Here is a 15325-nt window from a genome sequence, read left to right as displayed (position 1 = left end):
ATAGAAGCTGACATCCATGCCATGTTAGAAGTGCATGTCACACCTTCCTCCCACAGGGAGCTGTGTGTGTGTGTGTGTGTGTGTGTGTGTGTGTGTGTGTGTGTGTGTGTGTGTGTGTGTGTGTGTGTGTGTGTGTGAGAAAGACTGTGTATTTAAGAGAATGAAACCGCGTGTCTGAACCTGCGCTCGTAAAAACTCCCTGTAAGTGTTTTCATTCAGACGGCTTGTACTGTCATATAAAATCCATTGACTTATAAAGGAACATAGGAAAGATACCAAAGGCTTCCAAAAAAGACCTCACCATTGAAATGTATCTAAAAGTGATGTCTTAGTTCCCGTGTTTCCGAGCCATTTCATTGGCTCTACTACTATACTACACAGAGCTATAGGGCCCACCTGCATTGATGCTGAGCCTCGATGACCAAGGCCAGGCCACTCTGTTTGCTGAAACGATTAGCACACAGCCCAGATTGGAAGGAAGTTATTAGCCTCTGACCTCCCAGTCAGTCAGATAGACAGAGAGATACTAGACTGGCCAGGTCACCTTGGGGAATGTGACACTATCAGCAGGAATGTCATTTGACAGGATGGTGCCTTGGCTCTGAGAGGCTGTAACTCTCTCACTGTCCCTGGTCTGGCTAGGGAGGTGTGTGTGTGTGTGTGTGTGTGTGTGTGTGTGTGTGTGTGTGTGTGTGTGTGTGTGTGTGTATGCGTGTGTGAGCCTGTGTGTGTTTGCTTGCTTGTGTGTGAGCAGGTCTGTCTGTCTCTGTGTGTGTGTGTGTGTGTGTGTGTGCGTGTGCATGCGTGTGTGAGCCTGTGTGTGTTTGCTTGCTTGTGTGTGAGCAGGTCTGTCTGTCTCTGTGTGTGTGTGCATGCGTGAGTGTGTTTGTTTGAGGTGGGTGATATACTATTCCAGTCTGCAAGGATGACAGCACTCCAACCTGGTACTAAGGGGCCTGATTGGAGACAGGTCAGACCCTCTCCATCTCCCTCCATAAATATCTCCCTCCTCTCTCTCATCCTCTTTCTGTCTCTCCCTCTCTCTCTTTCTTTCATTGGAGTGGTGTGCTAGAGTGATAAGGTAAGAGGTGTCCCTGTTCTCTTCTAGAGAGGGGGAGAGGGAGAGACGTTGGGGTTGACAGGAGGAGAGACCTGCGTGCTTTGAACACAGAGCCTTTTCAAGGGCCTTTCTCTCTTCTGGACTCTCACGTCCTGCCAGGGGGAGAACAGGAGAGAGAATTGAAGGGAAGGACAGAGGAGGGATTGTGTACCTCCGGTCTCTCACCTCCCTCTCTCCCTCTCCTGACGTCCCTCTTTCATGGCTGGGCCCTGTGTAAAGCCCCTGGCCCGAGTGACTTAATACATCCCCAACCCATGGCCCAAATAAACCCTGCTGCATTAGGGGTAGGAAACCAAGCTCTACCTCAGAGGATAGAGGCAGGATTCACTGGGTTAAGTGGCCCTAAGGCAGGCCTAATGAGACCAACGTCACACAGGTTTCATCTAGGTTTAGAGCGATCTCAACTGAAGGTTCACGAAAGAGAGGGAGGGTGTGTGTGTGCATACTCTGCTTGGTGTGTGACTCTCATAAGGGTGTGAAGTGTTTGCAGAAGCACTTAGGAAATCAAGTGATTTGGGACGCGGTTCACCAACACTTCTGTACTCAATATTACAACATGAAAAACGGTTCGGTACTCAAATTTTGTTACTTTTGGTTCTATCCAATGTGTCTCACGTTTGGAAATGAACTAAATGTATTGAACTGAATAGATCATTTATTAATTGGCCCAAGTTATCATAACACAACACATAACACATCATAACACATGACCAGAATGCATCAGGCATTCGTATTCCCCTGTCTGTGTGCGGTGCTCGTATGTCTATCACTTTGTGTAACCATTATGGATGCTAATGATAACCGTCTGGTCGATGGAAAGCTTTTCCCAGTAGCCTACCTGGCAAAATTATGATTATTTGCATCAATTCAGTGGCCAATAGTTTTGTAAACTCCCATCACACATGCGCTACAGAAACACCGCTAACCAAACAACAGCGCTGAGCGTCTGCACTATAACATATTAATGACTTCCATTTTTTACAGACTTCAAAAGTAATCCTCTGATGTGGTTTAGTCATTGTTGTGGATTTAGAACATCCAATGTAGTTTTTTATCTTTTAAAAAGCTGAACAAACGGGGGAAAATCACATTCTCTCTGCTTTTTTTGCCGTGTTATCGTTTGGGTATAGAGTGTTTTTTAAATGTAACCTTTATTTAACTAGGCAAGTCAGTTATAAACAAACTCTTATTTACAATGACGGCCTACACCGGCCAACCCCGACGATGCTGGGCAAATTGTGCGCCGCCTTATGGGACTCCCAATCACGGCCGGATGTGGTACAGCCTGGAATCGAACCACTGAGATGCAGTGCCTTAGATCGCTGCACCACTCTTGATACTAAACCTGGTATCAGTATCCAAGTCAAAATTCTTGTATCGTGACAGCACTTGTGTTCATCCCTAGTCTGGACCTCAGCAGCTGGTTTTATTCACACAAAATATCAATTTCTTTCCCTGCATGTCTAGTCTCCCCTACTTGTGCTCTTTCATCAGACTCTCTTTGTGTGAGGAAGCCCTGGAGTGCAGCTCACGGTAACTCCACTATAATATGCTGACATAATGGTAAGATCAGTCTATGATACTCTATTAAATGAATTAAGAAGCCTCCAGGTAAGCCGTATTTAATATCGCATTATCAAACTTGATACCTTTTCTATTTGCGTTGTGATATGTGTAAGATACTCTTTACAGTAGGCCTCTGTCTTTACTCTGAGGTCCCTCCATAGACTTGGGACTGGAGCAAACTTGTTTCCTATCCACCAATAGACAGACATTGTTTATTTAGATTTTAGAAGCTGTCCTGATAACTAGGCTGTTTGCAAAGATGCTCCTCACACATGCATTTTTAATGTCAGATTATTTTATCACCTCTCAATCAGGCTGGATTGAACAGAGGGATTAGACTCTCTCTTCCTCCCCCTCTATCTCTCTCCTTCTATCTCTCTCCTTCTCTCTCCTCTCTTTCATTCTATTCCATTACTCTTAAAGATGATCCTGGCCCTGTCGGTTACTGTAGCCAGACACAGCAGAACCCCCCAGCCTCCCTTCACAGTACACAACTCCCTCTGGTAGAGAGACAGGAAGTGCTACATGCCCACTGAGGCACCACTTATTCCAAAACACTCTGTAGAGCTATAATACCGACTGTTTCTCTCTAGTACCGACTGTCTCTCTCTAGTACCGACTGTTTCTCTTTCTCTAGTACCCACTCTCTCTCTCTAGTACCGACCATCTCTCTCTAGTACCCACTCTCTCTCTCTCTCTCTCTCTCTCTAGTACCGACTGTCTCTCTCTCTCTAGTACCGTCTCTCTCTCTCTCTCTCTCTCTCTAGTACCGACTCTCTCTCTCTAGTACCGACTCTCTCTCTCTAGTACCGACTGTCTCTCTCTCTAGTACCGTCTGTCTCTCTCTCTAGTACCGACTGTCTCTCTCTCTCTCTCTCTCTAGTACCGACTCGCTCTCTCTAGTACCGACTCTCTCTCTAGTACCGACTGTCTCGCTCTCTCTAGTACCGACTGTCTCTCTCTCTAGTACCGACCGCCTCTCTCTCTCTCTCTAGTACCGACCGTCTCTCTCTCTCTCTAGTACCGACCGTCTCTCTCTCTCTAATACCGACTCTCTCTCTCTCTAGTACCGACTGTCGCTCTCTCTAGTACCGACTGTCTCTGTCTCTCTCTCTCTCTCTCTAGTACCGACCGCCTCTCTCTCTCTAGTACCGACCATCTCTCTGTCTCTCTCTCTCTAGTACCGACCGTCTCTCTCTAGTACCGGTCGTCTCTCTCTCTTGTACCGACCGTCTCTCTCTCTCTCTAGTACCGACTGTCTCTCTTTCTCTAGTACCGACGATCTCTCTCTAGTACCGACCGTTTCTCTCTCTCTCTCTAGTACTGGCGTCGCTCTCTCTCTAGTACCGACCGTCGCTCTCTCTCTAGTACCGACCGTCGCTCTCTCTCTAGTACCGACCGTCGCTCTCTCTCTAGTACCGACCGTCGCTCTCTCTCTAGTACCGACCGTCGCTCTCTCTCTAGTACCGACCGTCGCTCTCTCTCTAGTACCGACCGTCGCTCTCTCTCTAGTACCGACCGTCGCTCTCTCTCTAGTACCGACCGTCGCTCTCTCTCTAGTACCGACCGTCGCTCTCTCTCTAGTACCGACCGTCGCTCTCTCTCTAGTACCGACCGTCGCTCTCTCTAGTACCGACCGTCGCTCTCTCTCTAGTACCGACCGTCGCTCTCTCTAGTACCGACCGTCGCTCTCTCTCTAGTACCGACCGTCGCTCTCTCTCTAGTACCGACCGTCGCTCTCTCTCTAGTACCGACCGTCGCTCTCTCTCTAGTACCGACGGTCGCTCTCTCTCTAGTACCGACCGTCGCTCTCTCTCTAGTACCGACCGTCTCTCTCTCTCTAGTACCGACCGTCGCTCTCTCTAGTACCGACCGTCGCTCTCTCTCTAGTACCGACCGTCGCTCTCTCTCTAGTACCGACCGTCTTTCTCTCTCTAGTACCGACGATCTCTCTCTAGTACCGACCGTCTCTCTCTCTCTAGTACCGACCGTCTCTCTCTCTCTAGTACCGACCGTTTCTCTCTCTCTCTAGTACCGACCGTTTCTCTCTCTCTCTAGTACCGACCGTTTCTCTCTCTCTCTAGTACCGACCGTCGCTCTCTCTCTAGTACCGACTGTCGCTCTCTCTCTAGTACCGACCGTCGCTCTCTCTCTAGTACCGACCGTCGCTCTCTCTAGTACCGACCGTCTCTCTCTCTCTAGTACCGACGATCTCTCTCTAGTACCGACCGTCTCTCTCTCTCTAGTACCGACCGTCGCTCTCTCTAGGACCGACCTTCGCTCTCTCTCTAGTACCGACTGTCGCTCTCTCTCTAGTACCGACTGTCTCTCTCTCTCTAGTACCGACTGTCTCTCTCTCTCTAGTGCCGACTGTCTCTCTCTCTCTAGTACCGACCGTTTCTCTCTCTCTCTAGTACCGACCGTTTCTCTCTCTCTCTAGTACCGACTGTCGCTCTCTCTCTAGTACCGACCGTCGCTCTCTCTCTAGTACCGACCGTCGCTCTCTCTCTAGTACCGACCGTCGCTCTCTCTCTAGTACCGACCGTCTTTCTCTCTCTAGTACCGACGATCTCTCTCTAGTACCGACCGTCTCTCTCTCTCTAGTACCGACCGTCGCTCTCTCTAGGACCGACCTTCGCTCTCTCTCTAGTACCGACTGTCGCTCTCTCTCTAGTACCGACTGTCTCTCTCTCTCTAGTACCGACTGTCTCTCTCTCTCTAGTGCCGACTGTCTCTCTCTCTCTAGTACCGACCGTTTCTCTCTCTCTCTAGTACCGACCGTCGCTCTCTCTCGTACCGACCATCGCTCTCTCTCTCTCTAGTACCGGCCGTCTCTCTCTCTCTAGTACCGGCCGTCTCTCTCTCTCTCTAGTACCGACTATCTCTCTCTCTCTCTAGTACCGACCGCCGCTCTCTCTCTAGTACCGACCGTCTCTCTCTCTCTAGTACCGACTGTCTCTCGTACCGACTCTCTCTCTCTAGTACCGACCGTCTCTCTCTCTAGTACCGACCGTCGCTCTCTCTCTAGTACCGACCGTCGCTCTCTCTCTAGTACCGACCGTCGCGCTCTCGCTAGTACCGACCGTCACCCTCTCTTTAGTACCGGCCGTCTCTCTAGTACGGGCCATCTCTCTTTAGTACCGACCGTCTCTCTCTCTCTCTAGTACCGACCGTCTCTCTCTAGTACCGACCGTCTCTCTCTAGTACGGGCCGTCTCTCTTTAGTACCGACCGTCTCTCTCTCTCTCTCTCTCTCTCTCTCTCTCTCTCTCTCTAGTACCGACCGTCTCTCTCTCTAGTACCGACCATCTCTCTAGTACCGACCGTCTCTCTCTAGTACGGGCCGTCTCTGTTTAGTACCGACCGTCTCTCTCTCTCTCTCTCTCTAGTACCGACCGTCTCTCTCTAGTACTGACCGTCTCTCTCTAGTACCGACCGTCTCTCTCTTTCTCTCTCTCTCTAGTACCGACCGTCTCTCTCTAGTACTGACCGTCTCTCTCTAGTACTGACCGTCTCTCTCTAGTACTGACCGTCTCTCTCTCTCTCTCTCTCTCTCTAGTACCGACCGTCTCTCTCTAGTACTGACCGTCTCTCTCTAGTACTGACCGTCTCTCTCTAGTACCGGCTGTCTCTCTAGTACGGGCCGTCTCTCTTTAGTACCGACCGTCTCTCTCTCTCTCTCTCTAGTACTGACCGTCTCTCTCTAGTACCGACCGTCTCTCTCTAGTACCGACCGTCTCTCTCTAGTACTGACTGTCTCTCTCTAGTACTGACCGTCTCTCTAGCTGTCTCTCTAGAGTGCAGGCCGTCTCTCGTGTCTCTGGTCTGGTTATTTATGGTTAGGTGCTGTACGGTATATTATGTTCTGGCAGCTTCCTCCCTCTCTCCTCTCCATGTGGATGGTGGTGACTGCAGGCTGTGGCTGCGGCCTGGACCTGCGTGTGTGTGTGAGAGGGGAGATTTATATCTGTGGTGTTTGGACTTGACGGTGGTGCTGGAGGCAGCACTGTTACTCACCAACCTGATGAGTTGAGTCCTTCTTCCCCTCTGAGCTGAGTCACCTCTAGAGGCCACACTTTGTGTTGGCATGTCCCGACAACACACACACGTCATGGCACTCATAAAACATGATGGTGGGGGTGCAAAATCCTCCCTCCCACAGTTTGGGGGCTTTCATTTTTTATTTACTACCCCCATACCCCCCTTCCCTTTCTCCCCAAAACAGATAAAGCTGAACAACAGAGAGAAAGGGGGAGGAGGGGGGAGAGACTGTCTGGATGATAATGGGGGGAGTCTGGTCTTGATTGAGACAAAGCCTCCAGCTCCATTATCTTTCCTGTTATTCATGTCTCCTGGTGTCTAGTGAATCCTAGACTACTGGCTGGCTGGCTTCTACACTACAGTACTACCCAATAACACAGCCCTCAACCCACAGCCCAGAGCAGGGTTCAGGATGAGCCTGGCTTTGCTTTATATTGTGGCCTCTTTCTACATATTGAAGAGGTTATTTTCCATTCACTTTACCATCAGATCACATGCAGACTTTAATTGAATCGTCACCAGTGAGAGGATGAGTGTGTGACTAACAGCCCAGGGCTGTGGTGTGTTATTGGGCTAATGGAAGAGTACTGGCTCTCTGTCTCTCTCTCTGTCTCTGTCTCTGTCTCAATGTCTCTCTCCCTCTCTCTCTCAATGTCTCTCTCCCTCTCTCTCTCAATGTCTCTGTCTGTCTCTCTTTTTCTTTCTCAATGTCTCTCTGTCTCTCTCTCAATGTCTCTGTCTGTCCTGTCTGTCTTGTCTTGTCTTGTCTTGTCTTGTCCGTCCGTCCGTCCGTGTCTCGCTCCCCAATGCCAAACAATCCCAATGCCCTCTCAATTGTGTCTTTCACTCAACTATACTATGTCTGTACTGAACTCTCTCTCCAAACGTCATCTTCCCATTTCCTCTTCTCCGTTGTCTTTGTGCCTCTGTGCTATATCCCTCTGTTATCTTCCCATCTCCTCTTCTCCGTTGTCTTTGTGCCTCTGTGCTATATCCCTCTGTTATCTTCCCATCTCATCTTCTCCGTTGTCTTTGTGCCTCTGTGCTATATCTGTCATCTTTCTGTGTGTTGTTGTCTTCAGGTTCTCAGCTCTCCACCATGCTGCTCTGACCGGAACTACAGACCTGCTGTCTGTGCTGCTGGAGGCTCAGGCCACCGTGGACATCAAGGACAGGAACGGTGAGACACAGCACTATTTATCATCTGCTCTCAGATCAGCTAGCAAAACAGCTAATACAGATCTCAGTGAGATCAGCACAGACATTATGTCTGATGTTTTCTATCATGTTTTCTATCAGTGGCACACATTGTCTTGAGATTTCATGTTAGCTGGTACTTCCTGATCTGACCAGTTAACATGTGCCTCAGTACAAACAGACTCGCCTTTAATTCATATTATCTGTGATGTTTTTATTAGTGAAGCACACATTGTCTTGTGATTCTACTGTATATCAGCTCGTACATTCTATTAGTTCCATCTGTGGAACACATTGTGATTTTCATATCAGCTTTCATATGGATAACCCAAAAATGTCTACTGTACTTCTGTCCCTCACTCACTGTCTGTCTGTCTTGTGTTTGTTTATATATGTATTGTAAAGTGCCTTGCAACAGTATTCACCCCCCTTGGCATTTTTCCTATTTTGTTGCATTACAACCTGTAATTTAAATAGATTTTTATTTGAATTTCATGTAATGGACACGCAAAATGGTCCAAATTGGTGAAGTGAAATGAAAAAAAGAACTTGTTTCACAAAATATATATATTTTTTTAAAGAACGTAAAAGTGGTGTGAGCATATGTATTCACCCCCTATGCTATTAAGCCACTAAATAAGATCTGGTGCAACCAATTACCTTCAGAAGTCACATAATTAGTTAAATAAAGTCCACCTGTGTGCAATCTAAGTGTCAAATGATCTGTCACATGATCTCAGTATATATACACTTGTTCTGAAAGGCCCCAGTATACAGTGCCTTGCGAAAGTATTCGGCCCCCTTGAACTTTGCGACCTTTTGCCACATTTCAGGCTTCAAACATAAAGATATAAAACTGTATTTTTTTGTGAAGAATCAACAACAAGTGGGACACAATCATGAAGTGGAACGACATTTATTGGATATTTCAAACTTTTTTAACAAATCAAAAACTGAAAAATTGGGCGTGCAAAATTATTCAGCCCCTTTACTTTCAGTGCAGCAAACTCTCTCCAGCACCTGCACTGTGAGAGTCTCAGAGGTCCGTCAAAAGCGCAGAGAGCATCATGAAGAACAAGGAACACACCAGGCAGGTTCGAGATACTGTTGTGAAGAAGTTTAAAGCCGGATTTGGATACAAAAAGATTTCCCAAGCTTTAAACATCCCAAGGAGCACTGTGCAAGCGATTAATATTGAAATGGAAGGAGTATCAGACCACTGCAAATCTACCAAGACCTGGCCGTCCCTCTAAACTTTCAGCTCATACAAGGAGAAGACTGATCAGAGATGCAGCCAAGAGGCCCATGATCACTCTGGATGAACTGCAGAGATCTACAGCTGAGGTGGGAGACTCTGTCCATAGGACAACAATCAGTCGTATATTGCACAAATCTGGCCTTTATGGAAGAGTGGTAAGAAGAAAGCCATTTCTTTAAGATATCCATAAAAAGTGTTGTTTAAAGTTTGCCACAAGCCACCTGGGAGACACACCAAACATGTGGAAGAAGGTGCTCTGGTCAGATGAAACCAAAATGTAACTTTTTGGCAACAATGCAAAACGTTATGTTTGGCGTAAAAGCAACACAGCTCATCACGCTGAACACACCATCCCCACTGTCAAACATGGTGATGGCAGCATCATGGTTTGGGTCTGCTTTTCTTCAGCAGGGACAGGGAAGATGGTTAAAATTGATGGGAAGATGGATGGAGCCAAATACAGGACCATTCTGGAAGAAAACCTGATGGAGTCTGCAAAAGACCTGAGACTGGGACGGAGATTTGTCTTCCAACAAGACAATGATCCAAAACATAAAGCAAAATCTACAATGGAATGGTTCAAAAATAAACATATCCAGGTGTTAGAATGGCCAAGTCAAAGTCCAGACCTGAATCCAATCGAGAATCTGTGGAAAGAACTGAAAACTGCTGTTCACAAATGCTCTCCATCCAACCTCACTGAGCTCGAGCTGTTTTGCAAGGAGGAATGGGAAAAAATTTCAGTCTCTCGATGTGCAAAACTGATAGAGACATACCCCAAGCGACTTACAGCTGTAATCGCAGCAAAAGGTGGCGCTACAAAGTATTAACTTAAGGGGGCTGAATCATTTTGCACGCCCAATTCTTCAGTTTTTGATTTGTTAAAAAAGTTTGAAATATCCAATAAATGTCGTTCCACTTCATGATTGTGTCCCACTTGTTGTTGATTCTTCACAAAAAAATACAGTTTTATATCTTTGTTTGAAGCCTGAAATGTGGCAAAAGGTCGCAAAGTTCAAGGGGGCCGAATACTTTCGCAAGGCACTGTATATACACTTGTTCTGAAAGGCCCCAGAGTCAACACCACTAAGCAAGGGGCACCACCAACCAAGCGACACTATGAAGACCAAGGAGCTCTCCAAGCAGGTCAGGGACAAAGTTGTGGAGAAGTAAAGATCAGGGTTGGGTTATAAAAAAATATCAGAAACTTTGAACATCCCACGGAGCACCGTTAAATCCATTATTAAAAAATGGTAAGAATATGGCACCACAACAAACCTACCAAGAGAGGGCCGTCCACCAAAACTCACGGACCAGGCAAGGAGGGCATTAATCAGAGAGGCAACAAAGAGACCAAAGATAACTCTGAAGGAGCTGCAAATCTCCACAGCGGAGATTGGAGTATCTGTCCATAGGATCACTTTAAGCAGTACACTCCACAGAGCTGGGCATTACGGAAGAGTAGCCAAAAAAAAAGCCATTGCTTGAAGAAAAAACAATAAGCAAACATGTTTGGTGTTTGCCAAAAGACATGTAGGAGACTTCCCAAATATATGGAAGAGGGTACTCTGGTCAGATGAGACTAAAATTGAGCATTTTGGCCATCAAGGAAAACACTATGTCTGGCACAATCCCAACACCTCTCATCACCTGGAGACACCATCCCCACAGTGAAGCATGGTGGTGGCAGCATCATGCTGTGGGGATGTATTTCATCAGCAGGGACTGGGAAACTGGTCAGAATTGAAGGAATGATGGGTGGCGCTAAATACAGGGAAATTCTTGAAGGAAACCTGTTTGTCTTCCAGAGATTTGAGACTGGGACGGAGGTTCACCTTCCAGCAGGACAATGACCCTAAGCATACTGCTAAAGCAACACTCGAGTGGTTAACGGGGAAACATTTAAATGTCTTGGAATGGCCTAGTCAAAGCCCAGACCTCAATCCAATTGAGAATCTGCGGTATGACTTAACGATTGCTGTACAGCAGCGGAACCCATCCAAGGAGCTGGAGCAGTTTTGCCTTGAAGAATGGGCAAAAATCCCAGTGGCTGGATGTGCCAAGCTTATAGAGACATACCCCAAGAGACTTGCAGCTGTAATTGCTGCAAAAGGTGGCTCTACAAAGTATTGACTTTGGTGGGATGAATAGTTATGCACGCTCAAGTTTTCAGTTATTTTGGTCTCACTTCTTGTTTGTTTCATAAATAAATAAAAAATATTTTGCATCTTCAAAGTGGTAGACATGTTGTGTAAATCAAATAATACAAACCTGCCAAAAATCCATTTTAATTCCAGGTTGTAAGGCAACAAAGTAGGAAAAATGCCAAGGGGGGTGAATACCTTCGCAAGCCACTGTATGTGATCATAGATGTGCTGCCTCCTGCAGGTATGCGTCCGCTCCACTATGCAGCATGGCAGGGCAAGGCTGATTCTGTCCTTATGCTGCTGCGGGCCGGAGCTGGAGTCAATGGGGTCTCACAGGATGGACACATCCCCCTGCACCTGGCCGCACAGTACGGACACTATGACGTGGTCAGTACACAGACACACACTGTCAACAGATATCCCCATTCTGCTGGATTGGGTGGAATGTATGCTGTTCTGTCCACAAAGCTGATGCTGGTTTACTGTGGGTCACTTATCTGAGATTTAGATGTCTGTGGTCATGTTTGGTCAGTCCACTTAAGTCTTAAACAGTAAACAAACTGTCAACAAATCACAGCCATAGCCCCAAAACAGATGTGACATGGCAGGGGATAGAGTAGGATGAGTGGTGGTTGGTGGTACAGTCATTTAAGGGATTGAGGGTTCAGGGGATACGTAGCAAGCTGGGAGAGGAGAGGCATGTTGGTGTGATTGGATTGGAGAGGGAGAGAGAAGAACGAGGCAGGAGGAAGGGTATTGGATTTGTAGGGATTGAGGGGGTAATGAAGGGGGGGTCAGGTGATCCGGGGTCATCAGGTTTAGTGGGGATCAGGGACCTTGTGTTTGCTACTAACGTCCGTCCCAGTCTCACCCCCTGTAGTGCTGAGTGATAAGTTGGTTCGGTTTAGGTCCGATTTATTTCAAATTCATGGTTTTCGCTTTAACAACACAGAATAAAACAATGAATAAAAGTCCCATGATGATAGACGGTGCGTTTTCAGGTAGAGATACCTCGCGCAACTGCTCTAAATCGCGCGCTCCCTCTGTGTATGCCCCACACAGACGGGACAAGTAGGCATGCAATGAATTATGGTCATTGTCGTTAACTACCCATATTTCCTGCGCTGAACTATGTAGAATATTGGCAACCACAACTCCCTACTACATCACTACATCGCACAGTTCGGCTTCGATCTGATTTATCTCTAGAGAAACTGCACATTGAGCGCAAAGAAAAAAAATAACGAAATGGAATTCAAATAATTGGGAAATAGATCAGGAACTATCCTACAAGCATTGTCAGGATGTGTTCAGGTTACGCCACATTAATTGATTTGTAAGCCTTTTAGGACCACAGTTTGTGTGAAAAGCATTTATCTGCACAGACCATGAAGTCCCATTTGATTGTAACAGCCTCCGGTCCTGTCATCTACTATGTATTCCCAGAGCAGAATGACCAGGGCTAATGGACTGTCTGTTTTCACCAAATACTCTGTGTCCTTGGATACGGCAGGCAGCACCAGGTGCTGATAGAAACATCTGACATCATCTCCCTGGCTATGTGTGTTGTAATGTTATCTGCATGACCACATAACATAACCTACTCTCCTAATGGCCCCGGTGACAGTGTGTATATGGTATTTGATCTTGTCTCTGTGTGTGTGTGTGTGTGTGTTGATTCCCTGTCTGTCTGTTTCTCTCAGTCTGAGATGCTGCTGCAGCATCAGTCCAACCCCTGTCTGATCAACAAAACCAAGAAGACCCCCCTAGACCTGGCCTGTGAGTTCGGTAGAGTCAAGGTAAGACTGTGTGTGTTTCTCCTCCCCCACCACTGGCCCAGGCTCACAGAGACAGACAGGGGGCCTGCAGTGATGTAACTCTTGGCCTGTGTTAGTCTAGACAGAGGTCACAGCTGGACAGATGCAACCCCTCTGGATCTGGGATGGGCTGCGTTGTCACAACTGCTCCTCTTCCATCAAGTACATCTCACTTCTGCACTCTTTACTTTGTCTTTCTTTCAGTCTCTCTCATCCTTGAGCATGCTGCTTTTCTTACTGGAGCACATTTACTTCTCTCAACATTGCTCTCCCTCTCTCCTCTCCATTTCTCTCTCTTTCTCTCTCCCTCTCTACTCTCCATTTCTTTCTTTCCCTCTACTCTTCATTTCTCTCTCTTTCTCTCCCTCTCTCTCTCCCTCTACTCTCCATTTCTCTCTTTCTTTCTCTCTCTCTACTCCCCATTTCTTTCTCTCCCTCTACTCTCCTTTTCTCTCTCTCCCTCTACTCTCCTTTTCTCTCTCTCCCTCTACTCTCCTTTTCTCTCTCTCCCTCTACTCTCCATTTCTCTCTCTCCCTCTACTCTCCATTTCTCTCTCTCCCTCTACTCTCCATTTCTCTCTCCCTCTCTACTCTCCATTTCTCTCTCTCCCTCTCTACTCTCCATTTCTCTCTCTCCCTCTCTACTCTCCATTTCTCTCTCTCCCTCTGCTCCCCATTTCTCTCTCTCCCTCTACTCTCCATTTCTCCCTCTCTAATCTCTCTTTCTCTCTCTCCCTCTCTAATCTCTCTTTCTCTCTCCCTTGAGCACAGTTATTCACACTCTCTCCATCTCAAATGTACATTTGGTTACTATGACTTAATGGTGAATTGGGCAGTTTAAGCCTGCATCATTAAACCAGTTTGACAATTTCACTAACATCTCTCTCTCCCTGAGTGCACAATAGCTTTGTATATGAATTTGTCAGTTCCTATAGCCATTCAAACACCACCAAGCTAATGTGAGTGTATTTCAAACTCTGTGCGCTGCCTCAATCAAGGTCCCTGGTCCCAAATAGTGCTGCAGCAGCGTTTAGTTTGGATAGGACAGTGTGAAGCCGAACCAAGCCAGGGTGAAGTAATAGTACACACACACACTCATTGGGAACGCTGCTCTCCTCTCCTACTGGGCTGGAAAGTCCCCTTGTCTTTCATTCTTATTTATCTGGATGTGGGCTAGAGAGGAAGTATTGGCAAGTCTGTCTGTAACTTCTATTGCTGGAAGGTTTGCTGGGCAGCTTTGTTTGTGCTTGTGTGTTTGTTAAATGAGACTTGAGAGAGTTAGCCTGTAACTATTGTCCCCCAGGATTGATTTAGAATGGGATATCTTTAGAATGCTGACACTGGCTCCACCGTGTGTGTGTGTGTGTGTGTGTGTGTGTGTGTGTGTGTGTGTGTGTGTGTGTGTGTGTGTGTGTGTGTGTGTTTATGGGCATCAGCTGCTGTGTTGGGGTGCCAGGGTGTGGCGAGGCCCTCCCTATTTCTATTTCTCTCTCTCCTTTTCCCTCTCTGTCCCTTTGTGTTTCCTCCTGTCCTCTGTCCCAGACCAGTCTCCCAGCAGCAGTCAGTGAGTGTTGAGGTGTTATCCAGTGTGTGGGCCAGATGTGTGGGGTTGTGTATGCCCCTGGGTCACTCCTGTTTTACCTCACACTCACCTGTGGGTCCTCCCATGTCAAATCACAGGACTCCTAAAGGTTTCAAACTTGTGTGTGTTTGTTATCCCTTGTCCTAACAGTGCATGAAATGTACATGTGTTGGTAACAGTTGAAGCCTGCACTCATCACCCTTTCTTTTCTTTATCACCCCTCCTTCTCCCCCCCTTCTCTCTCTTCTCTCTCTCTCTTCCCCCCCCCCCTTCTCTCTCTTCTCCCCCTCTTCTCTCTCTCTCTCTTCTCCCCCCCTTCTCTTCTCTCTCTCTCTCTTCTCCCCCCCTTCTCTTCTCTCTCTCTCTCTCTTCTCCCCCCCTTCTCTTCTCTCTCTCTCTCGCTCTTCTCCCCCCTTCTCTTCTCTCTCTCTCTCTCTCTTCTCCCCCCCTTCTCTTCTCCCTCTCTCTCTTCTCCCCCCCTTCTCTTCCCTCTCTCTCTTCTCCCCCCCTTCTCTTCCCTCTCTCTCTTCTCCCCCACTTCTCTTCCCTCTCTCTCTTCTCCCCCCTTCTCTTCCCTCTCTCTCTTCTCCCCCACTTC

At 47.3% G+C, this 15325-nt stretch overlaps 1 protein-coding gene across 12 annotated transcripts in view; it reads left to right on the top strand.

Moving 5' to 3' along the window:
• The window catches only part of LOC110538980 (caskin-2), an 87536-nt gene that overhangs the window by 45457 nt on the left and 26754 nt on the right, over nucleotides 1-15325 (top strand). For all 12 annotated transcript variants that reach the window (XM_090193716.1, XM_090193715.1, XM_090193714.1 and 9 more), the window contains exons 4-6: nucleotides 7809-7906; nucleotides 11570-11715; nucleotides 13032-13127. In XM_090193716.1, the coding sequence (XP_090049842.1) occupies nucleotides 7809-7906; nucleotides 11570-11715; nucleotides 13032-13127 (340 nt within the window). The remainder of the gene's footprint in view (nucleotides 1-7808; nucleotides 7907-11569; nucleotides 11716-13031; nucleotides 13128-15325) is intronic.

Source organism: Oncorhynchus mykiss, chromosome 12 (assembly GCF_057628025.1).
Source record: "Oncorhynchus mykiss isolate SJ-2025 chromosome 12, ASM5762802v1, whole genome shotgun sequence".
Classification (NCBI taxonomy): Eukaryota; Metazoa; Chordata; class Actinopteri; order Salmoniformes; family Salmonidae; genus Oncorhynchus; species Oncorhynchus mykiss.
Note: the sequence above shows the minus strand (reverse complement) of the source record. Positions and strands in the feature narration are given on the sequence as shown.